Source organism: Carlito syrichta, unplaced genomic scaffold, assembly GCF_000164805.1.
Source record: "Carlito syrichta isolate Samal-C Ts95f unplaced genomic scaffold, Tarsius_syrichta-2.0.1 Scaffold308659, whole genome shotgun sequence".
Classification (NCBI taxonomy): domain Eukaryota; kingdom Metazoa; phylum Chordata; class Mammalia; order Primates; family Tarsiidae; genus Carlito; species Carlito syrichta.
This window is the reverse complement of record NW_007252755.1, coordinates 39494-60911: the sequence shown is the minus strand read 5'-3', so window position 1 is coordinate 60911 and position 21418 is coordinate 39494. Positions and strand designations below refer to the sequence as shown.

The window sequence follows — 21418 nt, the reverse complement described above, 5'->3', positions numbered from 1 at the left end:
GAAAGGGTTTTCAGTCTGAAGGACAGTTCAGAAGCCATTAGCCAGGTAAATGACAGGCAATCTCCAAGAGCAGCCCCTAGGCCCATGGTCAGCACCTCAGAAGACACCATACTTAGTTCACCCCAGGCCTGAACCACCTTGCTTAGGATAGAAATCTGTGAGTACACCATCTCTGATGCCCCTGTCTCCCAATTCAACCTTGAATTTGTACATCTCTCCCCACCTCTTTGCTCTCTAGTTTGCTATTTACCATCTGTTATGACCTCAACTGTTCCTCCCCCCAATTCATATATTGATTATACAATCCTAACCTCCAGTACCTCAGAATGTGTCTGTATTTGGAGAAAGATTCTTTAAACAGAAGATTAAGTTAAAATGAGGTCTTTAGGGTAGGCCCTGTTCCGATCTGACTAGTATTCTTAAAAGGTGACATTTGGACACACTGAAACACAACAAGGAACTATGAGCACAGAGGAAAGACCATATGAGGACACAGTAAGAAGGTGGCCATCTATAAACCAAGGAGTGAAGCCTCAGGAGAAACCAACCTGCCAACACCTTGATCTTGAACTTCTAGCCTGCAGAACTGTGAGATGATACATTGATGCTGCTTCAGCCACCCAGCCTGGTATTTTGTTATGGAAGCCTTAGCAAACAAATGGACCATCTGTTATATATCATGTAATCAACTCATTATTTGTTTTATTTTTAGTCTCTTTTACTTCAATGGAATCCCATGAGGAGGGATGAATCTCTTTCTCACTGCCATAATCCCAGAATAGTGCCTGGCATAGAGTACATGCTCAGTAAACACTTGTTGAACGATGGACGGATGTCTCTCCACCTCCCTGGCCCAGGTCACCCATCTCTTGTATGGCTCCAGAACTTTCTTCCTCTTAGGTTTCCTGATTTCTTCTCTACAGTCCTTCGACTTGTTCTCTAGAGAGCAGCCCCAAGGGTGGTCCTTCTCCAACATAATTCTCTCCAGCAGGGCCTCCCTGCACTTAGATGCTAAACTGCTCACACTAATGCTCCAGGCCCTGGCCTCCCTGTGCAATGTTTACTCAGGTCACTTTCTCCTGTGCCCCCTACGCCCAGGACATGCTAGCAGGATAGAACTGACTCCCACTGCAGGACAGGACCTCAACACCTGCTTTTCCCTGTACCTAGAACACCCCATCCCAAATCCTTATACAATGAACTCCTTCCAATAATCTGCATCTCGGTTCAGAGCACATCTTTAAAGACACCTTCGCTGGGCACTCTAAGAAGCCCTCCCACATCGCAAACACTCACATGCATTATATTCACAGCATCTTTCACCATCTGGAATTATTATTTAACTATTTAATATTAGTTGCTTTTTTAGTGCCTTTCCTTCCAATGGCCTTCTGGTCAAGCAAACACCTGAGGAAAAGGACCTAACTTTTTTTAGTGACTTAAGTATCCACTGTGCCCAGCAAAGTTCTTAAATTATAGCTGATGTTCAACAAATTTACTTACTGAAAGAAAGGATAAATGAAAACCTGGGTTAGGTATGGATTGAACAGTGTTCTTGGGAAAGGATCTTTGCCAGGCCCTACTCAACTCCACACATTTGTACATAGAGTTAAATGAAATTTTCGCAGTTCCAATCACTCTCACAGGGTCTGTACACTGTGATTTCTGAGAAGTTTATGCTTAAGCCACCTAAACATTGAGGTTAAACTCAGCCGAGGCACATTATGCAGAAATAAAGCCAGGGTCATGTCTTTCTGAGACATACCCCCATGGTCCATTTGCTGGGTAACTGGCTCTCAGTGATTTCATAGCTGTGCAGTCCACGCTCTTCAGCAGAAGCAAGACGGGGTTATCAGGAGAATCCTAAATTCAGGAGCAGCCCCAATGCGAGAAGTATTCCAAGAGGACCCACAAAACTTTGGGGGCAGAAAGGCATCCATATACCCTCCAGAGAACCCCTCCCATGGAGATATATCAGAGAGAAAAAAACATGTGCTTGGGTTGGCAAGCCATGGTTGGTGCTTGGAGGTAAGGCAGAACTTTTATCAATTTGACTTTGAAGGTGATTGAGGCTGGGACAAGAGACAGGTGTCAAGGCTAGGCACCACAGTAGAGGTGAAAATCCACACAGAGTTCAGAGGGAGAGAGCCAATGCCATACTCTTCTGGGAAGAGCCAACTATCACCTACTAGAAAGACCAAGTCCAAGCATCAGGCATAATGTCAGAAGCAGGAATGCAGGCAGAGACAGTAAAGGTTGGCATGCTCTGTAAGGATGGGATGTGTACAAGGGCTTGAGGAAGACAGAAGGCTTGTTTTTGAGAGACTGCCTCTAAACTAGTGGCTGTGCTGGGTTGGACCACAGGTAGAGCAGACATCTCTCAACATAGTTGCCCAGTCTTAGGCCAAGGATCATTCTCTAGTGGGTAGCTGATGCTCACTCCCAGGTTGAGGGAGGGAAAGATTCAATCCTAGTTGGGCAAGAGGGATGCATCCACATATCCACTATACAAACCTCAAATAGCTGGGGGGATCCTCCTTACATAAGGTCTGGTTCAACAAAGATATTTCCCAAGCAAGGCTGGATGGACACACCCATCAGAGAAAATCTAGAAGACTCAGGGAGTAACCCAGAGGGTAGGGACCTTCAGCCCTATAATGGAGAGTTCAGTAGGAAGCCAGCATTTCTGGATGCTGGCTGATTCCTAGGAAGGAATCTGTCTTGTACAGGGCCCAAATTAGTTTTCCAAAATATTGTCTAGAACTTGGAACTCGTCCCAAATTCCTCCAGAGGAAGTGCTCCATGAAAATGAGTCAGACAATGGCATTTTAGTGCCCAGCAGAGAGAAGGAAGTGATGTTTGAAGGTCTGACAAATTCATTGCAGTAGAAGTAGAAAGAATGATTTCAATTAGGGCTGAAATGAGAATTGTCCCTAGATGGAAGTACTAAAAGGCACAGAAGGAGAGGAGGGCCCATGACATCTCTTGCAGCAGCAAACTGCACCAAAGCCCATACAAAGCATGACTCATGGCCATGTGGGGGGAGTGGACAGAGCCCCACTAAGGGGTTACCCTAGAACTGGATGGCTGCCAAGAAACTAATAGAAATCTCCAATCTGCAGAGCTCTAACAAACTTGTAGGACTGACATCCCAGCTTCCTCTCCCTGGGGCTGTGATAATCCCCATACAAATCCATTTATTACAGTCTTTCTGATCAAATGTCACTAGACATGATGTCATCTCAGCTACCTGCACCCAGGAGTTATCACCTCTGAGACTGAGCGAACCCAGGAGCCACATCTCCCTGCTGAAATACATTCAAATATCTGAGACTAAATATAGCAAAGAAGCGGCTGGGCACAGAGGAGCGGCACGCCTTTGAGGACTCTTGACACTATACCATAAGTACTAACCACTATGAGAAATCTCTCTCTATGCCTACATGGAGCTGATGAGTGTATTTTAAATTATTTTGAAAGAATTAATAGCTTTGGGGTACTTTTCCCTGTGAGTGAACAGTGTGCTAATTTGCTCAGTGTTTCGGTGGTTTTTTTTTTTTTTTAAGACAATTGCACAAGATTCTATCCAAAGCCCTCTAATTCTTCCACTTCAGTGGTCTGAATCCCACTAATAAACAATCAGGACTTTAGACTCCCTTAATAATGGAGAGAGATTCAAACGAAGATGTTTTGCCACTCTCTGCAAATTCCTGGAGGTGCTGCCTGTTGAAAAGGCCGGCAAAATTATGGATTTATTCAGGACTGATTGCATTGAGTATGTAAGCATTTTTGAAGGATTAAGAGAGAGAGAGTGAGAGACGTTTGTGGCTGAATGAATAGGGGGGATTGCAGCCTTCACGCTACCCAGTCTGGCATGGAGCAAGGCTGTATTGAGAGGAGGGGGCAGACTTACTGCACGGATGAGCAAGGACCCGGACCTCGTCCACAGCGATGTAGCCAGGATGACCCTTCAAAGAGACGGATTCAAATATCACCTGCAACACACACAGGGCGGGAGTCAATTTCACAGAAGCAGTGGTAGGCATTCATCACAGGAAGCTGCCCAGCCCCCGCCCTTGATGTTTCCACATCCCATCAGAAGCAGGCAAAGAGGCCTTCTATTAAGACAGCATGCTATCTTGGCAATTCACTGGGATTTTCAACACAAGGTAAAAAGGTCACACTCTGGTGGGCTAGTAAAAGGAGAGTCAGTTGCATGGAACATCTCTAATGGATTTCAGAAATAACACTTAGATTAAGGAAAAACAACCCAAACACTGAGATCCTGGAGACCCCAATCTGCATCCTTCTCATTGTGGTTTCAAGGGAAGCACAGAGAACTACTTCCTAATAACCTGACTTTCTTATGAAGGGTAAGGGAGATGCCTACCTCAGAAGCTGCCATAAGCCATTTATGCTACATTCCCAAGGAACATATTTTATCTGAATTTCTTAATAACACCTCTTAAAAATAAGTGACGACCTACCTGTTGGTATCCCGAAATAGAAGGCAGCAAGTTATTTGAGTTTTCTACTTTGGCTCAACCCAAACTGCTTATTTCCATTAAAAAAAAATTTAAAATTCATTTAGCGTCTCTTGTTACCCAACCTCTATCTTCACCGAGGCGATATGAATGTCTGTGTGGGCAACATGGCCAAACCCTTTACCTCCCTAATTCCAATGGCCTTATCCTCCAATCTACTTCATCCACAGTCTGATCTTGTCCTTCCCTAATGCCGGAAGTTCCATTTTCCTATACTCTGACAATCTCCTACCCACAGTCCGCTCCCAACTCACTTCTCTTGATCAGCAACTCTGGGTCACATGGCCTCTACTTTTCTAGAGTCTATACACCCACCTGGAGCTCTCTGCATTCTCAGCAAGCCCAGGTTCCTCCCAACACATTGGTTAGTCACCCATACAAATCTCTCACAAAGTTCCAATTCCTTAGCACCTGGATTTCAACTTTGTCAAGCCTATCCCACTCCTTTATCCCTATGCAAATATTCTGCTTTCAATATCTGCATGACCAATCCCAGCAGACACATACATGTACAAGAGGAAAAAGGGCAAAAGAGGGTTAAATTCTAATTTCTCACCCATTGACCTAATGTCCATCCACATCATGCACTGCTTCTTCTCTGCTAGGATAGCCAGTGCTCTTGACCCTTGCTATAATTTCCAGTTTCTCGGTTCTTCTCATTTTTTCCCCCTCTCTATTCTGTATCTTCAAACCCTCCCTTTTATTCCTGACCTTGACTTCAACAGCTTCTCCTATTCTTTAAAAACTGACTTCAGCTGCAGGTTCTTCTCTAATACCATCCAGTTGTGTTTCAGTAACACAATTCTCAGTAGTTTTTTCTTCACTTACTCCCAACACTTCCTGACTTCCCACTGCAAAACGTCAACCTGCTATAATCTAGATTGTCTCCAATACTTCCCCAAAAACTGCTTTCATGGAAGACGCTAATAATCTCCACACCCAATAGATATTTGTCCAGCTTTCATCTTACTTTAAGAGGAGGGTAGTGTGGTGCTTATTCTCTGGAACAGAAGTTCGAGTCTTGAATATGTCCCTTACTACTACGGGCAAGTTACTTTACTGCTCTGTGCCTCAGTTTCTTCATCTGTAATTATAGTGTCTACCTCATTGAGTAATTTTTTCAGCTGAAGGGAGTTAATAGCCAACCTAGAACAAGGTAAGGCCCATTGCACATTATCAACAAATGTTTACTAAAATTATAATCACTACTTGACCATTCTTTTACAATTGTCAGTGTTCATAGCTTCTTCTTTTCTAGGTCTTCTCCTATTTAGGCTCAGATGACACTTTATTCTCATGGTTTTTCTCACAAATCTGGGATTATTCTACCATAGATTTAAGGGCATCCCTCCTTTTCCATCCTCCTATCAAATGCGAACCTCCGCTACTCATCTTTTTACTGCACATACTCTTTCTTCAACAGCTGCCAATTCACTGACAGCCCCCTAAGGCCAGCTCTGCACCCCATACCTTTCACTCAAACACAAGTTTTATTTATCCAGTTCACAGTTCTGTATTCCCACCCCAATACCATATCAATGCCTCAAAAGCAATCACATGCAACAGATATGAGCAGTTTCATTCTCAGAATTTCTCCCTCATTGCCCAATGGGCCATTCTTCCTGAAATATAGAATTTAGTGGGTGGTACTATGACCCATCCAGTCCTCCAAACTGGACATCTGGGCATCTGTCTGGGCTTCTCCTTCAGTCTCATCCCTCACCTTCTTTTTCTTTTTTATTCTACTTATTAGCTTTGCTCAAATCTGCCCATATCTTTCCATCTCTGCATCTAGGATGAACAGCAGAGCAGCAGCCTTTTTTATAGGTCAAAACCAGTCAGACATCAGTATCATGGGTCTGGTTGAAACTGACATCATTTTTCACCTTTACCCCCTAACAGCCTCTGAACTAGACCCTCTCTACTGTCTTCTACCTCTCTGTTCAAGTCTGTGGATATAATGTAAGGTGGATGATGAGACCAACAGGAAAAACTCCATGTGAAATATTTTTGTGGTCCATGTGGTCACTACAGGTCAGTAGATTCCAAGGTCAGTGTTCTCAGGGGGGCTCCAACAGCTATAAGAAATGGACAGTGGAGAAGCAGCAGGAACCAGCAGAGAGGCTGGTGACAACTGTGAAGAGGCAGCTTTCTTGGGCAGTGAGATTTGTCTTGAAACAGCATATAGAATTATGTTTCCTGGAAATTACGCGAAGTGACTTAGAGATGACAGTCATACCATGAGCTGCTGTACCAGCATGACAACTACTCTGGAAGAGTGGTTTTCTAAGATAGCAGAGTCCTCCATAAAGACTTAACAAACAAAATTGTTCAAGAGACAGGGGAAAAGCTTGCAAAAATAAAAGTGTGGGTAGTTGCCTCATCCTGCAGAGGGTAATGTCAAAAAGTCCTCTCTATAAGACCCATGTCTAATTTTTTTTAATAATTCAAATGAAACCAAAAGTTCATAGAAAAAATTAAAGAAAATAGAATCTACATAGTAAATACATTTTTAAATTGCATGAAAGCACTTAAACTGCTTTTAAAAATGACAAAAGGAAAAAAAGTGTTTCTAATGTGACAATAAATATAAATGGGTTAAAACAGAGAAAAGCTCTCAGGCTGTCAAAAAATCAAAATCTAATTGCATGCTAAATGATAAACCCTAAAACAGAATGATTCAGTAATCTTAAAAACAACAAACTGAACAAAGACATAATAAGGAAATGTAAATAAACAAAAAGCAGTTGTTGCAACAATAAAGTGAAAGTACTGAAGTAGAATTTAAACCAAAAATAAAAAATAAAAAAACATTAAGTGGACTGAGATGGTCATTTAAAAAAAGATGCGTAAGAGACTTAAAAGAAAAAACTGATTTTTAAAAAGCACATTTGAAGACTTTAACCTATATCTTAGACTCTGACTAATCAAACAAGAAAAAGCAAGTATGTATATAATACAAATAATAATAATGTATTTACTAGATGTATGTAATGAATATAAAGAGAGAATAAACTTTCTATTCCAATGCTCATTAATTTTTTACAAAAAAACCATATACTAGGTCACAGTATGACTTCAATAAATCCCTCAAAGAAGAAATTTTTATAGGTTTGAGTCCAATCAAATTCACTAAAACTAGAAATTAATGACAAAGTCTTAAAAATCAGTGTCTTAAAAGTCACACAATACCTTTTTAATAACTATGATGTTAAGGTATGTTTTCTATATTAACAAGAGTCTAAGACAAACTTAAAAATCAAGTGAGAACAATATTTGCCAGCTAGTAGAAAAATATCCTTTTTGTGTGTATAAAGGACTCCCAAGAATCAACAAAAGAAATAAATAAACCCTCCAAAAGAAATATTGCCCATGACTTCAGCAGGCAATTCACAAAACATATGCAGTAGAACTGGTAATAGTCTATGAATACAATTTTACAAAGTGACACTGAGGATGATCAGAAGGTGCCCCAGAAGATAGCTATAGCTTTGGGTGGAGTAGATCACTCCATCAATATGCTTCTGATGTCATAGGACATTTCTGCCCAGTAGCTACACAGTTCCAGTTCCTAAGGATAGATACCACAATGGGGCAGGGTAATGCCATTACCTTCAGAGATGGAATGACCTGCTCAGGTATTCTGAGGAGAGAGAGAATGGCCATCCTCAAGCCAAGCATACTCACAAGGAAACTCAAACCAAGGTCATTGTGAAATAAAAATCAGGAAATAAGAGAAGAGTCAATTAAGTTAGGAGGCTACACTGGTGCTGTGTGCCACCATCTACAGGGGACAGGGAAGATAGGATGGGATGGGGGACTGATATAAGCCATCCATACCCAGTGGTGCTCCATGTCAGTATATGAAGGCAGAGACCCTGAAAGCAGGGACTGGAGCAGAGGTCCCAGACTGGGAATTCCAGCCTCTCTATATGTACTCTTCAGCCCCAAGGCTATGAACCTACTGTCAATTACATACACGCCAGTTCCAAAAGCCTCATTAGAGACCTCCTGGTGCAAGTGTTGAAAAGATAGGGTGTGTACAGAAATGTACAAACGTCTCTCTGTGCATGAGAAATTGGGCAGAGCCAGAAAGTAATTTCCCAGGAGAGGCACATAGATGAAACACACTTAACCCCCCTAAAAAATGGATTTTGTTCACATTCAATGGAGAGTGCGACTACGTCAGGCAATGGTTTAAGGGATCTTTTATAGTCCTCAAGTAGAGAATTTGTCTAGCAAAAATTTCAAGGGGCTTGCAAACATTTTCCTAAAGCTTAAAAGAATGTTGGCACATCACCACTCCTCTTAGGTAGAAAAACATACATACTTTCAGGGGAAGAGATTGCTTAGGGTAAAATTAGGAAAGACATTTTTTCCCACATCAGCCCAAGGAGACCTGTATAAAACAGGGAGGAGGATTTGCTGCTTAGTGGAAAGGCGTGGGGTGGACAAACAAGGAGATGGGGTAAAATTCCAAGGGAGGTAGGTTGGGCCTCATGTAATAAACCCTCCTGAATTGTGAGTGAAGTTCTCAGAATGTCAGGGGAATTCTGGGAAGGGGACTGAGTTTCAAGCCCAGTTGGGTGAGTCCTTAATTTCAGGGGTCTACATAGCAATCATAAGCACTGAATAAAAGGTAATTTTACCTAGGAATGTGGCAGAATAGAGCAAGCAGGTAGCTGCAAAATTCATAGACATTATTCTTTTTTTAAATCTTGGGACAGAAAGATTCAAAATCATTAAAACTAAAGTGAAACTAAAATTAATATCAAATATTAATATGAAAAGGGACTGTGATCTGAAACACATGACTTAGTCATTTAGCACTGCACAGTGACCACAGTTAATAATACTGTATTTTATATTTTTAAAATGCTAAAAGAATGTTTTTAACATTCTCACCACAAAAAAATGATAAGTTGGTGTAATGAAGGATATGTTAATTAGCTTGATTAAATCTGTAATGTATATACAGAGATCAAAACATCACACTGTACCCATAAATATACACAATTAGTATTTGTCAATTGAAAATAAATAGATAAATAATAAACCTCTGCTTTCCCAAGAGGAGGAAGGTAAGGGAGAATGAGTGGCAGAGGGAGGTTCTCATACCAGGCCCTGTCAAAGGCGTGGTGCCAGAAAGCTCACTAATAAGAAGCAGGGGATTTTAGTGTTTATTACAAAGCTAAAAGTCAATTTTAGAGCTATAATGTATGAATTTAATAAATTAATACATAAACCATGAGGTCTGAAGTCCAGCAATTGTATTTAGTCCACAGACTCATGTGTGCAGGACTAGAGGTCCAGGTCTGCTGAATTGTAAAACCCCTTTGATTTCCCTGATTTTCTCACCACCATACCTACATGTGCATGTAACAATGTGTACTGAATCTGGGAGTCTGTAGGTGCTTGTGTCTCTGTTGTGAATTTCACTGTGTTTGTGGTCACATGAGTATCCATTAGTGGCTGCGTATGTATGCATGTGTGTATGTGTGTGTGTGTGCGGCACACATATATTTTCTAAACTGCTGCACTCAGCCAAGGAAATGTAACAATGCTGTAGCAGCCAACAAGTTGGAAATCAGAAAATTCTCCCAAATATGCTGTGTATCACAGAGACAGCAAGGAGGTTACAACTATAGACTAAACAACAGTAGCTATTTCTTTAAAGAAGGCTTCCTTACTCCTTCTCCCTTCTCTCTTTTTCCTTCATTTCCAACAACTTCTGGGGCCCACTGCAAGCCTGACATGACACTCTATATAGTGTATGTTCTCTAACCCATAGAGGGATCCATCATTATACCTAACATCCTCTCCATTTTACAAACAAGAGAACTATGATTCCAAATGATGATGGGATATAGCTCACATTACACAGCTAGCAAACAGAAGATTCTCAGAAAGAGCAAGCTATTTTTCCTAAAGGTGGGGTGCTGAACTTGGTGCCAGAGGGCCTAGACAGGATCATAGGGACTTGAATTTATCAGCAATGTCCCCAATTCTAGAGGACAGGACAAGTTACTATGTAAGATAGAGAGCTACTATATAGTTCTCATGCCTCTCATAGAGCTTGAAAGGATGCTCAGGAAAGCCCCCACCCCACCCCACCTCCCGCCACTCCATCGAAGAGCATGGCAAATGGGTGACTGTCCCCTCCAGGGTCAATTTTCTTGCTCATTGTATTAAAACCTATGGTCCCATCCTAGATAGAGAGTTTCTAATTGAAACCTTAAAGCCTCACTGGGGATACACCAGAGATACCTGATGTTTGTACTAAGTGATCCACTGGGTACAGTCCAGAGACCAAGGTATTAGAGTCTGGCCCCAGCCATGCCAGCAGTTTGCAATGTGCTCCTGGACTTCTTTGTCCAACTCTGGAAGTCAGGTTTATCACTGACAACAGTGTTCAGCAAACTATGGTTGGAATGCCAAATCCAGCCCACCACCTGCTTTTGTACACAACGTTTTGTTGGAACACAGATAGGTCCATTCATCTACATATTGTCTATTTCTGCTTTTACTGTACAATAGCAGAGTTGACTAATTGCAACAGGGACTATGTGGCCTGCCAAGACAAAAGTATTTTTTGGTTGGCCCTTAACAGAAAAGTGTTTGCCATATGCACAAAATGAGGATACACCAGAACCACAGATGCTAATACACGTAATGTAAACCTTTATGAATAGAAAAACTATAGAATGTATCATTGAAACTGGGGCACAATAGGAGTAAATCAGGGCAATCCCAGTAACCTGTGATGTAGGGTCACTATCTCCAGATATCATCCCTGTGGGAAAGTGCTTACGTGACCAAAAAAGGGCTTAAGCTCAAACTTAGAGAGGGGAGGGTAAATTAAACACCCTTAAACGGGGTTCTTTCTGACTCCTCAGAACCCCCACTTGGCTAATTGTGAGTCTCCTAGAAGGGAACACACCATGTGGCTCTTCCAAAATGCTGTGAGTTGACCACCTCAGCCTTCACTACAGAGTATATTGGGGGCACATGTTACATAGCACATGCTCGACCAGTCATGCAGGGGGGATTCTTCCCAAGATGTACAGGCAAGGTCTTCTCCCCTCATTCATGCAATCATGTGGTAGAGAGTATAGAGCTAGATTCTTCATGTAACTCTGAAACCCAAAAAGCTCTGAAAACAACATACTTCACCTTAGTGATTTTATAAAGTAATTTGGTGGTAAAACCCAAAATGAGCTGGCCTGACTCTACTTAGTCTTTATTTATCCCAATTCTTGTGTATGTGTAAGTTTTGCTGTAAAATATTATTTGATTTTGAGGGTGCTGCCTAAGACCCTACTAGGGTTGTTATGAAATATACAGAATATGCAAATATATTACCCGTTAAATTTCAAGTATTCTGAATTCTGACATGTATCTGACACCATGAGTTTCAGATAAAGGACCGTGTTAAAACATGCTACACAAAGGGGAAAGACACACAGAAATAATGAGGCCAAAAGTATATAATTTGTCTCAAAACATCTAGGATAAAGCACATCACGTTGTTGGTGACACATGTGTTAAAATCAAAGGTCTCTCCTTTTAGCTACTCCCAGTGATAGTTTCTTGCTGCTCTGAAGAAGGGAGTGAGGCCTTAACATGACGACAGTCCACACTGATCACTACAAGGCCAGGCTCTGTCCAACTCACCTCCATATTACTGATGCCTGTCTCTTGCCTGGCTTGCACAAGATGCTAATCGACTGACAAGTAGATAAATATATTGAGTGAGTGACTGAGGGATGCTTTGATGAGTTCTTCCAAGGATTTGTGTTCTCTTTTTCTCTTTTCTTCTCTTTATCACTTCCTCCTTTCTCTCTAGTCTCTAACTTTCCTTACCTCCTGCCTCTGCTCCTTGTCCACCCCATGGATGGGCAGAGGAGATCAGGGTGGGAGAGGACTCAAGGAAATGTAGTCACAATACTATTTAGGTCCCTTCCCCAGACTGCTTTTCAGCTTTCTGGGGTCATGGAAGAAACTTGCACTGTTTGGCAGTCCCTGCTAAAAGTATGTTGTCTCCTTTAAGTCTCCTGACAAAAGATTCCAAAATATAAACCTTAAGAAAACCCTCAAACTCAGATCCAGAGACTACAAGAAGCAAATGCACAATTCTCCAGCAATGGAATATGAGAATTAGCATAACTAGCTCACCAGGAAGCCCACGTTCTTTCTGAGAGTCCAGTGTTAGAGTCACACCCTTCATCTTTCCACCCGCGAGTTCCAGGCATGGCCAAGCCTTTCGAGAACTCTTCTGGAGGAAGTTGTGGAGCCAAGTGGTTAAGAGTTTCCATCTGTACTACTACGACAGCCACTAACTACTGAAACGTGGCTAATGAGACCCGGAAACTGAAATTTTCATTTTATTTAATTACTTTAAATTCAAATTTTAAAACAGATGCTCAATTCAGTTACTGGAAAACTATTAAGTATGTCTGGGACAACTTGTATATGAAACCACTTCTTCAGCTGTACATTTAATGAGATCTAAATACAGATCAGCATTTCTATTGAGAACGGAGCACTCGCATTGATACTTGCTGTAAGTATAAAATATACACTGGATTGTGAAGACTGATAGGGAAAAGAATGGGAAACATCTTATTAATAACTGTTGAGATTGATTACACATTAAAGTGGTAGTATTTTGGATAGATTAGGTTAACAAAATGTCATTAAAATTGATTTCAATGATTTCCTTTTACTTTTTAAATATAGCTACTAAAATTATAAATTACTTATGTGCCTCCCATTATTTTTACATTGGATTGTACTAGCTTAGACTGTGAAATCAAACAGAATGGGTACAAAACAAGGCTCTTCCTCCATTTGAACTTGGGTTATCACCATTTCTGAGTCTTAGTTTCACCGTCCATAAAATGGGTATAGCAGTGCCTGCCTCAAAGAATTATCTTGCAGATTAAACAAGGAAACATATGCAAACTATTTTGCGCTGTGCCTGAAACATGGTAAACACCCAATGAATGGCAGGTATCATCTTCACCATCATTGTACCATCACCACTATTACTGTCATCTGCATCATCTCACTTCTATTTTTGAAAGGAACTTCAAGAAATATAACAAGGGACAATAAAATTATTCTAAAACTAAATCACAAGCCACTGAGAATACAATAGAAATATTTATGGCAAAAATCCAGTCTGAGTATTGAGAGTAATTGAGTATAAAATTCTGATTTCTTGTTGCCAAGGCAAAAGGGAAATAAAGCTTGAATTGTCTTATTAAGGTAAACCCAACAAATGATCTCGATAGATAAATGTATTCCTAGCACTAAAATCTGAAGAGGTCTACCATGGATATTGAACTGGAGAATGTCCAAGAAGCCCCCAGCCACTAAGCTTGCCACCCTCATGTCCATCTTCGGCTTCAGACACTGGAGAAATTTCTCCAAAATACAGATCTGATTGCATCACTTTCTAACTTAAAACCTGTCAACCATGCAAGTGAGGATTAGCTGCAAATGGGCACAAGGGATCTTACTGGGATGATGAAAATGTTCAAAGACTGCTTTATGGTGCTGCTGGCACAATTCAGTACACTTACTAAAGATTATTGGATTGCACACTTTAAAAAGGTGGATTCTATGATATGTAAACTTTACCTTAATAACACTGTTGCGTGCGTGTGTGTGTGTGTGTGTGAGAGAGAGAGAGAGAGAGAGACTTTCAGCAGTCCCAGGTCAAGGTGACCAGGAGCTATGTTCCTCAAAGCATGCTTTATGGACTGGGGTCAGTCTGTGCACCGTGTGCATCAGTCCACAAGGAGATAAGTAGAGAAAGTGAGAGAGATGTTTAGAAACTGTTACAGAAATTTGGCATTGCTGCCACATCTTTTATTATGATTTATAAAAGTATACTTCACAATGAGTTGGAAGAACATGTGGTCCCTACACCACAGACCATTTGGACAACATTGCTCTAGAGTAGAGAATAAGTTCTATCTGTTAGCCTGATATTCAAAGCCCCCCATGATCTGCTTCCTCCTGCAGGCTGATCCTCCCCCCAGATATCTCTTTTGCAATGTTCCCTTAAACAACTTGGAATTTTCAAACTCTGCTATAATCTGTCACTCACTCCTCTAACCCATTGTACATACTTTTCTTGACAATTCAAATGCCTTTCCCTACCTTTTTCGATATGCTTTTATTCATCCTTCAAGACTCAGCCTAACTGGCATCTCTTCTTAAGAGTCATCCTAATTGCCTTCCCCGCCAAACACTCCTCTCCCCAGGGGTGATCTTTGACTAGTATCTTCTCTCTCTGAACCTCAATCTTTTCATCTGTGAAATAGGGATAGTAATAGGACTTCCCTCATCAGGTTGCTATACGCATTGAGTTTACGAAAAGAAATCAATTCTTATGTATCTCCAGCACCCTGGCTAGGCACATGTGTCCTGCTATATTGTAATTTTATTTACGTATCAGTATTCTCCTATAAATGAAGATCTCCAGAGAGGCAAGGGCTATGTGGGATCAACTCTGCAACCAGGTAGGAGAATTCTAGTACACATGGATAAAAAAATGAAGTCCTTTCTAGTACTAGCACCTGTAAGGATCTAGTATTCATTTTTAAAAATCAAACCACAGTAAAATGTCATACCTGGTAGAAATGTGGCCAGAAGGTGCTGATGGCGAGCTCTGCCTTCACCCAGCCCTCGGTGACGACCCCAGACACGTTCCAGACAGGGTTCCCCTGGGGGCCCCCGTTCACCTTCACGTAGACATTCAAAGCCCCAGGGCTGGACCTGTCGCGACTGGAGAAGTAGTAATGGAAATCGATGCAGTGGGTGTCGTTTTCCTTCAGGGTTGGCAGGAGAAGGTGAGCCTTTTGGCCAGAGGCTCTGCCAGAGCTGTTCACCATCATAAAGGATCCTGGAGACCCACAAAGGGCATGGGAAGTAGAGACAAGGAGAGAGAAAGAAAATCCTTCTGAAAATCAGTCACACCCATAAGCATGGTGGCCAGAGGAGTGGCCAGAGATCAAGTCACTCTAGGAGGGTCTGGTTGATCCTGAGAAAGTCACATCTCTCTGAGCTTGAGTATCCTCTTCTGTAATTGGGAATAAAAAAATCCCATCCAATAAGGTGGTTTTAGGAATTGTGAGATGGTATCATGTATTGATTTAAGGTAGACAGTTCACAAACATTCACAGAAGAAACATCCCATTCAGTTACTCCTGAAGGACGCATGGAATAAAACCCCAGAAATTTAGTCACCTGCTATCTCTGCAGGTGAAATGAGATGAAATATAACCTCATGCAAACTTGGGCTGTTTCAATGGAAGCAGAACCTCTACAATATGGAGGCAGAACCTCTACAATATGCCATTGTTACAACCATTGTTACAACATATTCCACCTGGAGTATTGCATTCAGTACACGGAACACATATTTTAAAAGAACATATAAAAGCATATTCAATAGTCAAGGAAGACACTGAAGAAATGTGAGGACCAAGTGAAAGATGTTCAGGTGGAACGGAAGGTAAGTGATCCCTGCTAAGCACTTACAGGGTATCAATGCTGATTTTAGGTGTCTTATTCATATGTTATTCAATGTAATTTTCAGAGTGACCCTAGGATATAGAGAATTTTAATTTACTTAATGATTGAGTGACCTGATCTGGGCCACTCAAACAGGGAGGGAGAGACCTAGATTCCCTCCAACCTCAAAACTTATGCTATTATTACTGTTTGCAGAAAATATAACAATTTCCCAGCATTAAAAAGGCTGCCTCATCGATAGGAAGTGAGCCTCTTTTGAGTTGCTTTGACAGTTTAAATGGTTATTCCCATTTTTTGATCCCTGGATCCAAGTCCTTTGCCATTGGCTTTGCAGTTCTTCCTAGGAGAAGCAGAGGGTGTGTCCCCACCCCTTGACTCTGACTTGCTTTGATCAACAGGATGCAAACAGAATGATTCAAGCAAAGGTTAAAATGTGCTTGCCTAGCTGGGCTTGCCCTCTTGTATTTTTGTACTTTCACAAGAAGAATGTGCCCCAGGTAACTGCTGCCCCTTTCAGCTTGGGATCAAGGACAAACATATATGGATGAAATCTGACCTCAACTGATAGTGAAAACCCAAATCATGCCACTCCTGCAGCTAGAAGCACAGTCACATGGCCAAGCCCAACCAAGATCATCCGATACACGGTCAATGCACAGGCCCACATGACAAAAAATAAATGCTTATTGTTATTTACTGCTGAGTTTCTTCGGCATTATTGTGGCAACAACTAATTGATATAGCCGCCTGGTAAAAGGGCAGACTCACAAAGAAACCATGAGGAGATACGTTTCAGTTCAACGTACAAAGAATTTTCTAACAAGGAAAGTTGGTACAAAATGAGATGAATTGACCAGAGACAAAGTGAGCTCCCCATCAATGAAGACAACTAAACAGAGCCTGGACAAATTGAAAAGATGCCTAAAGAAATTTCACAATCAACTGGGAAGGCTGAACTCTGTGGCTTATAGTTCTATGATTCTATACAATAAATTGCATTATCAGAAGATAAATTCAGGAGATTCTAAGGAGAATATTTCCACCTAGAAAACCACTGTTATTTTGAAATCTTAACCACTAAAATCTTCAACTCAGAATGAAACCTATCCTCAGCCAAGATGAGCCACTTCACCTCATTCTTTTAGCCTAATACCAAAAAGGCTAACAGCTTCCAGTTAATAATTGCTGGGCAATCTGTATCTTGTTGGGGTCCTAGAGGGCATCAATCAAATGCTGTTTCTCTGGGTTCTGAATGAATTTAAGAACACGCAGGAGAGAGAGAAGGTTCAAATCCTCGACTTTATTCCTCCCAAAGTAAAGTAACTTGGACTTGAAGCCAAATTAGACTTTCTGCATTTTCTTCCATGATCCAGCAAGCAGAGCATAGGAATGACCATGAACTCCACCCGCTGTCTCTGCCCAGACCCCCAAGACTAGAGCTGGCCTCTCAGGATGACCACTTGGGGCAGTTGGATGGGCTGGAACCAAAAAGGAGTCAACATGGAACAAGGTGGCAAACATGGAGAAACCTCAACCAATGTCTATCAGATTTTCACCATCCTTCCAGTGAGAACATTCACTCACCTCTTGCAGTAGAAGACACTGGAAGAGAAGCAAAGGTGGTATATTTGCCAGTGTTTGCAAGCGAGTAAAGTTTCTCATGATCTGGCAGTAACACAGGGTAAGTGGAGAGGTTATCTCCATGTCACATGCTATGTAATTATCATTATCTCCCAGTGAGGCAGCAAGGAAGGAACAACTGCAGGAGGAGAAACTGAGGCTCAGAGATAAGACTGAGTCTGTATCCGTGCTTATATCTGTCTGCTGGCCTACATCCCACAGGGTTCCAGTTTCCTTGGTCAGATAAGTAATGACCCACAAGACCCACAAAGGGTGGGTGACTGACCCTACCACAGAGAAGTGTGCTTGTCCCAACAGGGGAGGCAGCCTGAGAAGCAAGGCAGCATGGCCACTCGGAGTCCCCCTTTTGCCTCCAGGCACATGCCAGCTCCTTTCCTCCTGCCCGTTCACACCAGGTGTAATCCACAGCAGCGGGAGTTGGAAAGGTTTTCTTTCCATGGCTCATATTTCCCACTTTCCACTCTAGCTTCAGAAGCAGAACAGGCTCCCTGAGGAGGTGGAGATAACCCTGTGCTGTATGCCTTCATGCACAACCATGAAGCCACATGCCTGGCTGGACTACATACCCAGTGTCTCTTTAGCATTTGGTGGGGCCATGAGACAGTGTTCTAGTCACTGGGGTATATGACATGCACCACTTCTGGGCCTGGTCCATATAAGCCACATCCCTCTCACCCCACACCTCTACCCTACATTATCTTGTCTCTCAGAGGATGGTTCTTGGATCAGCTGCCTCAGCATCACCTGGAGGCTTGTTAGAAATGAGAATCTCAGATCCATCCAAGCCTACTGAATCTGGATCTGCATTTTATCAAGAATTACACGGTGTGCATGTGTCATCTGCATGCACACCGAGGTGTAAGAATCACTGGTCCATTCTCTTTTCCCATCTACCAGCTGAATGTTCAGGATTTCAAGAGACTAGGGAAGACAGAGTCACAATAAAATAAGCCAAGTTCCCTGAATGACCATGACCACTCCAGAGACCACCTCCTATTAGGAAAATCATTTTGGACTTTAGGTAAAGAAAAAGTAAACTATTATTGGATTATCAAGCCCTTGAAATTGTCAAGTTTAACTGTTTCCACAGCTAGCATTATCATTATCTTGGCTCCTCCGTCCAACAAGTTCCTCTATTCAAGGGGATAAGATGCGAAACAGCCGCTACTAAGAAAAGTTACAAGATGCTCTGCATAGGACCATCACTAACAGCAGCAACCCTGGGTGGTAAATTAGGAGGCACGTGAAGCAGAGACAACAGCACGTGCAAAGGCACAGAGGCAGCAATGCAAGTGTAGTGTCATCGGGGGAGGGATCCAGCCATCTCTAGCCACCTCCACATCTAGCCCACTGTACACCTGACAGAGGTCCAGTCACATCCTGCAGAAAGAAAGGAAGCCGTGTCTCTGAACTGAGCACAGGCCTGCCATTAGAGACTGTTCAAGTGTGAAAGCCCCACTAGATCAGCAGCGCAGTGGGGCCCTCTTTGATCAACAGGTTGGCATAATTAATATCATCCCAGGTTTGTCAGTTTCCTGGAGATCAAAAATGAGCCGGTCATTACGCCAAGATCAGTCAGAAACAAGAAAGAGAAAGACTGTAAATACATTCTTTTTTCCTTCTCCCTTAAAAAAAAAAAACTACTAACGTGATAAGGAACATAAAACAGCATTCGTTTCTTCATAGTTATTATACATAGCACTGAAAATTGTGGAATTAAACCAAGAAGTAGTCTCTGACTGGCCGTAAATTTTGCATTTTTCCCCTTCGTGCATAATAATGCCTTGATAAGCGCCCCATTATTGATGTGTCTGCAACACAGATCCCCTTTTTGGAGGCAAAATGCTTCTCCACAGCAGATGGCGGCTATTGTGTTTACACATGAGCACCTCAGGATTGCATTTCCTCACGTCGGCAGTAAAAAGAAAGTCCTAATTGAGTTTTTAATGGCTTTGCACATTGTTCATTAAGATTACATGAGTGTGCTCAGGCGACTGGCAGCTGAGGGCCTTGAGCATTAAGAGCTCAGTGCGGTCCCTGCAGACAGGTGGCCCTGCCAGCTCCCAGCACCAGCACCTACGTGAAGGGATAGATGGCAGCGGGGCCCCAAATGCTGTCTATAGCCAAGTAGCTGTGGTAGTATGAAATGAGTCCTGGATCTTCAGTCAAGAAAACTCGGTTTTGGTCCCACTTCTGTCATTTCTTAGTTGTGTGACTTAGAGTAAGTTAGTAAAACTCACTGTCCTCATTTATAAAATGGAATTATAAAACCTATATATCCAAGCATTGATCCAAGCATTGTTTGGCATCCCAAGGAGGTAGTGCCATGCTACCCCAGTTAAAAAGGAAGATATATTGAGGAACAGAGAGGTGAACCTATTTGCCCAAAGCCACACAGCCAGAAAATGATATATACTCAAACCAATTATTTTTGCTCAGGAAGTAGAGACTTCAGGGCCTAAAAATGCACTCTCCAATCCAATAGCAGCATGTGCCTATTTAAATTTAGATTAATTAAAAGTAAATGGAATTTTAAAATCATATCTTTAGAGATGCTAGCCACATGTCAAATGCTCAGTAGACATACATGGTTGGTGACTACCATACTAGACAGTGCTGAGAGCACTGTTGGATAGCACTCATCTAGAAGTTGCAGATTATTCATGAAAACAACACATTATACCGGGTGAGTCGCAGGAGCTCAACTAACCCAACCTATTCATTTTATTAACTTCGGTGGGGATCAAGTGACTTCTTCAAGGTCACATAACACAATGAAAATTTAGACTTAGATTTTCTGATTCCCATTTCAGTTTTCTGCAACAAACAACTCTGTGCTTTCTTACCTGAGTTGTACAACAGGAATGCTTTACCAAAGAGCTATTTAAAAGGAAAATATAACTCTCTCTCCCTCAGGAAGCAGAAATGCTGTAGGAATGTTATATGACTTTTAAGGGAAGCATGTGTACAGAGGGAAGGCACCCCCAGCCTCAGTTTTGGCATGCAGTTCAACTACTATTTGTTGAGTCTCTAGCCTGGGGCCCCTGGAATCAACTGCCCTGAACTGGAATCCCAGTGACACCTCTTCTCTAATTTTCTCAAACAAATCACTTAAACTCCTGAGACTCAGTTTCCTCTTCTATAAAATGGCCATAAAAACACATTTCATATTGTGGTCAGGAAGATTAAATGAAATGGCATTTATAAAGTGTCTAGATAAAAATTGCTGCACTGTAGGTTCTCAAAAAGAGTTTTTCTGTCTTTCCCATATCTCCAAAGTTTGTTTTTCAATATAGCAGGGAGACCTTGATAGACTGAAGAAGAAAATAGCAAGGAATCCATTAAGAAACAGAATAAAATCTGCTGTCCATCCCCACCTCCTACAACTGACTAGGCATCAAGACTGGAGATTCCTCCTTACATTCTTGGATCCTCTTCTTCCTTTCCACTCCCATGGCTATTGGCCTAGTTCAAGTCCATGGCATTCATAACATGGACTTTTTGTTTGCAACAAGTTTCAGTGACTTTTGCAAGGACTTTTGCAACAACTTCCTAACCAGTATAGGCCTTGGTTATTTTACTATCCGATAAAACAGCAGTCAGTACCATCTCTACTTCCACTAAAGTTTTCCTTTATAGTAAACTCTGTTTCCTCTGAAGTTCAAGGTCTTTCATGAAGATATTTG

The 21418-nt window shown here is 41.8% G+C and overlaps 1 protein-coding gene across 1 annotated transcript in view; it reads right to left on the bottom strand.

Moving 5' to 3' along the window:
* The window catches only part of LOC103267996 (receptor-type tyrosine-protein phosphatase T-like), a gene marked incomplete at its 3' end in the record, with an annotated part of 139461 nt that extends 118274 nt beyond the window's left edge, over positions 1-21187 (bottom strand). The window contains exons 1-4 of the mRNA XM_021716278.1: positions 21124-21187; positions 17676-17756; positions 15188-15459; positions 3914-3995 (exon numbers count right to left, since the gene is read on the bottom strand). Of these exons, the coding sequence (XP_021571953.1) occupies positions 3914-3995; positions 15188-15459; positions 17676-17756; positions 21124-21187 (499 nt within the window). The remainder of the gene's footprint in view (positions 1-3913; positions 3996-15187; positions 15460-17675; positions 17757-21123) is intronic.
* Positions 21188-21418: the final 231 nt, after the last annotated feature.